Source organism: Suricata suricatta, chromosome 12, assembly GCF_006229205.1.
Source record: "Suricata suricatta isolate VVHF042 chromosome 12, meerkat_22Aug2017_6uvM2_HiC, whole genome shotgun sequence".
NCBI classification, from domain to species: Eukaryota; Metazoa; Chordata; class Mammalia; order Carnivora; family Herpestidae; genus Suricata; species Suricata suricatta.
The window spans coordinates 82,274,745-82,280,744 of NC_043711.1; the positions used below are offsets into that span (position 1 = coordinate 82,274,745).

Here is a 6,000-nt window from a genome sequence, read left to right on the forward strand (position 1 = left end):
TGCTGTTTTCTGGGTGTCTGCTCTGTTTAATGTTATGCTACTAGGTGTTTACATATATTATCTCATTTACTCCTCACAGTGAACCTATCAGGGAGGCCCAGTAGCTCACCGAAGTCTGTTGAGCTGGGGTTTGAACTTAAAGCAGTGCAACCTCAAAGCATTCTCCATCTGGGTGCCTCTCCATGCTTAGATTTGTGGGGGTGTGGTTACACAGTGTGAACTTTTACTTGTATGCTTTGCTGTATTTTGAAGTATGGGAATTTTGTATAGGTTTTTTAGAAAACTGAATGTGCTCTTTATGTAGAAGAGATTATTAACTTTGTGTTATAGTGAAAACAACAACTAAGGTGCATCTGTTACAATTAGGGAGAAGACTCAAGTGAACCCGATGATATTCTGTGGCTAGGCTCTCTGAAACCCTGTTTTCTCCCCCATGCAGCGGCCCTCCAGGCACTGAAGCGCAAGAAGAGGTATGAAAAGCAGCTGGCGCAGATCGATGGCACACTATCAACCATTGAGTTTCAGCGAGAGGCCCTGGAGAATGCCAATACCAATACCGAGGTGCTCAAGAACATGGGCTATGCTGCCAAGGCCATGAAGGCTGCCCACGACAACATGTACGTGATCACCCGCTGGTGGAAGGCTGGGGGCGCCATGTGCCAGGACAGCGCTGGCCCTGGAATGCCTCAATCCCAGGACATGGCCTGGGCAATCCCTTGACTTATTCAAACACCTGAGTTTGTATTAATTTGCATTCTTTTTTGGAACTCCTAAAAAGTATTATGTACCCTCTTGCCTATAGAAGCAGATCACTTGGAATGAAAGAGTATTTCTACGCTGGAAAGGTCCTTACAAAGTCCTCTTACCCAGGCCTCTGATTATCAAAGTGGGGAAGCTGTGTCCCAGAGAGGGGAGGTGACTTGCCCTGGGTTATGTATGAGCTTGGATAGAACTGGGATTAGAATCAGTGTCCATGACTTTTTCCTGATGCTGCCAGAGGTCCTGAAAAGCATGGTGCTTCTAAGGGCTTTGGATCTCTCTGTTCTTACATCTGCTTTTGATGGAATTTTCTGGCTTCCCCCTTGCTCTCAGTCTTTGGCTGTCATATTAATAGTGTTCTTGGGGTGCCTGGCTGACTCAGTTGGCAACTCTTAATCTCTAGGTAGTGAGTTTGAGCCCTGTGTTGGGTGTAGAGATCACTTTAGAAAATATATCCGTAAAAACGATGTTCTTGACCTCAGCAATCTTTCCCATACTGTGGCCTAAGAAACTAGATAACCACGGTGCCTGGGTGGCTCAGTTGGTTAAGTATCCCGACTTCAGCTCAGGTCATGATCTTGTAGTCTGTGAGTTTAAGCCCTGCGTCAGGCTCTGTGCTGACAGCTCAGAGCCTGGAGCCTGCTTCAGATTCTGTGTCTCCTTCTCTCTCTGCCCCTCCCCGACTCACCGTCTGTCTGTTTCTTTCTTTCTCTCAAAATAATAAATGAACATTAGAAATTAAAAAAAAATAAAAAAGAAACTGGATGACCAACCTTGTTACAATTGTAGTTAAAGGCCAGAGTAACACTAGACTCATGAGAGCCTCTCCCATGACCAAAATTCTGCATTTGTTGTAGTGCTTGGACTTGGAGCATATATTTGGGGAGTACTGTAAGCCCTTTTTTACTTCCTTGGGGGTACTCAGCCATGTTCTAGAACAGGATTTGGCAAAATGCAGTCAATGGGCCTGCCACCTATTTTAGTAAATAAAGTTTTATTGAAACACAGATGTACCCGTTAATTTACATACTGTCTATGGCTGCTTTTGTGCTGTGCAGCAGGGCTGAGTATTTGTGACAGAGTTTATATGGCCCACAAATTCTAAGCTATTTGCTATTTGGTCCTTAATGGGAAAAGTTTGCTGATCTCTGCTCTAGAAATGTGAGGTTGCAGGAAAAGTAGCCTTTAAATGAGTGAAGTATTGGGGCACCTGCGTGGCTCAGTCGGTTAAGTGTCTGACTTTGGCTCAGATCATGATCTCCTGGTTTTTGAGTTCGAGCCCCACGTCAGGCTCTGTGCTGACAGCTCAGAGCCTAGAGCCTGCTTTGGATTCTGTGTCTCCCTCTCTCTCTGCCCTGTCCTGACTTGCATTGTCTCTCTCACGCTCAAAAATAAATACAACATTAAAAAAAAAATAAGTGAAGTGTAATCAGAGGGTGGATGTTCATTGGTCCAAGCTTCCTGAGTGAGATCCGTATCTGCTTCATTTCTGTGTTCTCCAGGATACCTAGCATAGAGCACATCTCAGTAAACCACTCTGCATGCTTTGAAGTATATGTGTGTTTGTCATATTAATTATATATTTATATATATTATATGTTTATAAGATTGATAGTATATAGAAAATAATTCTGCATGTTTGCCTTTCTTTCGGAGCCTAATGGAGCCATTTGAGTAGATGGATAGGAACTATCAAGTGGCACAGCTACATTTTATGATTTGTAATTTTTATCTCCCCCTGTGCAGAGTTAGAGTTGCCCTTGAGCTTGAAGAAGAGCTTATTGGCCCAGGACTTAAAGTCTTGTAGTCTCATTTGACATGTTTATTACTAGCTTACATGAGAGATCGTGAATGTGGCATCTAATTTTGCTAAGCCTTATTTCCTTCGGGTGTTGGAGTAGATGATGTCTAAGAACACTTCCATCCTTTTGATTCTGTGCTTCTCGGTTTTAAAAGGGGGAGGAAGACAATAAAGACAAAGAAGTGATTCCTCACAGGGAATTATTACAGAGGGTAGAGAGGTACAACTAGGAAGCAGACTATGTGCAGTGGGGTTTCCGTTCCTGCCTCATGGGCCCTCTTCACACAGACTGAATGTCTAATACGACATCTGTCCATCTCGTTTGAAGGGACATCGATAAAGTTGATGAGTTAATGCAGGACATTGCCGACCAGCAAGAACTTGCAGAGGAGATTTCCACAGCTATTTCAAAACCTGTAGGATTTGGAGAAGAGTTTGATGAGGTGAGTGATTTCATGCAGGTCACAGGAGCTCCACAAATGACACCCAAGCCGCCTTTTGACATGCTATTGGAGGCTCTCCAGCAGGGTGTGTGTGGTTGGACGTCACCGGTTCTTATCCCTCCAGAGACTTGGACGTAGACAGGGCATGGTATTAACTCTCCCTAATTCAGAACTTTGAGAGATGCTCTCACTCTTTGGTGTAGACGTTTAGGTTGAGTAAAGGAACCTTCACGGGGACTCCTCAGCAGGCTTCAGGTCAACAGTTGGTTTCAGTAAATAATTGCTGTACACCTTTCATGGTGGACCCGAGGCTCAGAGCTGTGGCAGCCAAGGTGACCATTCCGTAGAGAAGGTTGCAGGATTTGCCCTCCGGCAACTCTGATTTGAGATAAAGATAAAGCCAAGGAAGAAGCGTTTGTATCTGACCCCTGAGGGATCCATCTGGAACTTGGTCACCTGCCGGTTTCTGAGTAGCAATGGAGATCTTGAGTCCCTTAGGTTTTTAAAATACAATAACAGGGCCTGTTGAAGGTATTTCATTCTGTGTTAGATTTGAGGCCACTGAGGGTGAGGTCCTCTCCCCTGGACCTCTTTGTGCTTTCTGATTCCCACTGGCTAGCTGATAGGACAGCCTGTGCTCTCACCTGTGGCTCTCAGCATGAGGGTTTTCATGCTTTCAGACTGAAATTTGATGGGCTAGTCAAGTTCATCTCAACTTAGCAAATATTCCTGAACATTCGTTGAGTGTGCCCAGTTCTAAGATAAAGGAATAGGAATGAAAATATGCAATCCCTTTTCTCAAAATGCTGACAGCTAATGCAGGACACTGGATATAGACTCCGTAACTGCTTGTTAGTGTGTTGGTCAGGTTCACCAGTAGACCGTGTTTAGGATTTGAGTCACAGAATGTGGACCTGGAGTTCATCTCTCTTCTGACCTTCTTAGAAGGGGTGTGTGTCCCCCGAGCCATCAGGAAAGAGGTACTGCTGCAGGGGCTAGGATTCCCGGGGACACCTCTCACTCTTGTGTTTCTTTTTACCAGGATGAGCTCATGGCAGAATTAGAAGAACTAGAACAGGAGGAACTAGACAAGAATTTGCTGGAAATCAGTGGACCCGAAACAGTCCCTCTACCAAATGTTCCCTCTATAACCTTACCATCAAAACCCAGTGAGTACTTCTTACCAGTCATGACATATCCCTGATGCCATGTGGTGGCCTCCCTTTGGGTCCTGAGTTTGCCCAGGATTGAGAACCACAGAAGATCTGTTCTGATGGCTACGGAGACAGCGTCACCTGAGTTTTCCTAGCTTTTCTCTAGAACAGGGTTTCTTAACTTTGGCACTATTGACACAACCAGGTAATTGTTTGGGTTGGGGGAAAGTGGTTGTTTTATGCACTATCAATGTTTATACAGCACCCCTGGGCTCTATCCTCTCCAAGGTGTGACAACCAGAAATGTCTCAGTACTGCCATATGTCCTCTGCCGAGTATGTGGGGGATCACCCCCAGTTGAGAACCGTTATTCCCAAATGATTTTCCCTATGTCACCAAACAAAACAAAGTTCTAGGCACTGGGAGAAGATGTGAGAGTTTAATTCCAGGACAGCTCTTACTCCGTCTAATAATCCTGTTCTGTGCACACCTATAAAAACTTAGGACCTCAAAGGCAGCCACTGTGGGAAGGAAACTTTCCCCTCCCTCCTCAATTTTTCACCCTTGGATGGACGTCTTCCACACCAGACTTCTAGGAAAGATCTAGCAGTTTGATCTGGCCTGGAGGGAGAGCCCAGGGAGCGCTGTAACCAGGCAGCTGTCCTCTCACCCTCCCGCATAACGAGAGGAAATGGTCCCTCAAGTTGAGTCAGCAGCCTGTGGTGGGTTCAGGCAAAGGGGGTCCACATACTGTTTAAGGGGCACTCGTGGGTGTGGAGAGGTGGTTCAAGCCACTTGATGTGGAGGGGGGGTGCTGGCAGGGATTAGATCTCCTCTGGGAAGAGTTCTTCCTTGGGTGCTCTGGGACTGACGCCTCGCCTGAATTCTGACGGACGTTCAGTGTAGAACCCTTCTTGTTTTGCCTGGCCCCAGTGCCGGTGGAGGGAGGTGCTGGGAACTGGCGTGCCTATTATCAGGAGTTTTCTGCTGCAGCTTTCAGGCTCAGAAGAACAGTGTGCTGATAGCCTGGCCATGAGGCTGGGTGCAAGGGCAGGGCTGTTTTGCAGACACGATGTGGTGCAGCCCTGGCACCCAGCCAGAATGTGTTGAGAGCACTGTGACCAGCTTCTAAGTAGCCCTTTCTCTCTTCACACAGCCAAGAAGAAGGAAGAGGAAGAGGATGACATGAAGGAATTGGAGAACTGGGCTGGATCCATGTAACTGGTCCAGTTCGGGCTGGGCCCAGACAGACTCTGGTGGCCTGTGCAGCGGGCAGGCGTGTGCTTGTGCGGGGCAGGCAGGACATGGTGCAGGCAGGTTCCATCGCTCCTGAATCTCCCTCCAAAGCAGTAGGGCCGCATCACTGCTCACTCTCTGCATAGCATGGTCTGCACCCAGCGGGATGGGGAGGGGGGTGGTGGGCGGGGGTGGGGTGGGAGGTGCCTGCTGTTTATAATGTTGAATTTCTGTAAAATAAACTGTATTTGCAAATCCAACATTGAGCTTCTGGACTACGCTAACTCCACTGCTGAACCTCAATGGAAAGGGTCGACCGTTTGCAGTTGAAATGATCTGAAAATGTAGCCTCTGTCTTTTTAAGTCCGTTGACTTGTCGCACATCTCTCTGTGAGACTCGTATGGTACTGGCAGAAGAGTCGTTTTTTAAAGCCATAGGCTTTTCCTTGTCCTTAGCTGTGATAATGCATCTGATTTGGGTTCCTCGAGGGCTGTATTTCTGTCCATCACCTGTATACTGGCCCCTGTGTTTACCACTCTGCCCACCCCTCACTCGTACTCCCCTGGTCTTTTGGAGTTTGTGACACTGATTTGAAATGGATGGTGT

At 46.7% G+C, this 6,000-nt stretch overlaps 1 protein-coding gene across 1 annotated transcript in view; it reads left to right on the top strand.

Annotated features, from left to right (window-relative positions):
* The window catches only part of CHMP4B (charged multivesicular body protein 4B), a 53,179-nt gene extending 47,605 nt beyond the window's left edge, over positions 1–5,574 (top strand). The window contains exons 2-5 of the mRNA XM_029916880.1: positions 440–617; positions 2,889–3,003; positions 4,046–4,172; positions 5,314–5,574. Coding sequence (XP_029772740.1) covers positions 440–617; positions 2,889–3,003; positions 4,046–4,172; positions 5,314–5,378 — 485 coding nt within the window. The 3' untranslated portion in view covers positions 5,379–5,574. The remainder of the gene's footprint in view (positions 1–439; positions 618–2,888; positions 3,004–4,045; positions 4,173–5,313) is intronic.
* Positions 5,575–6,000: the final 426 nt, after the last annotated feature.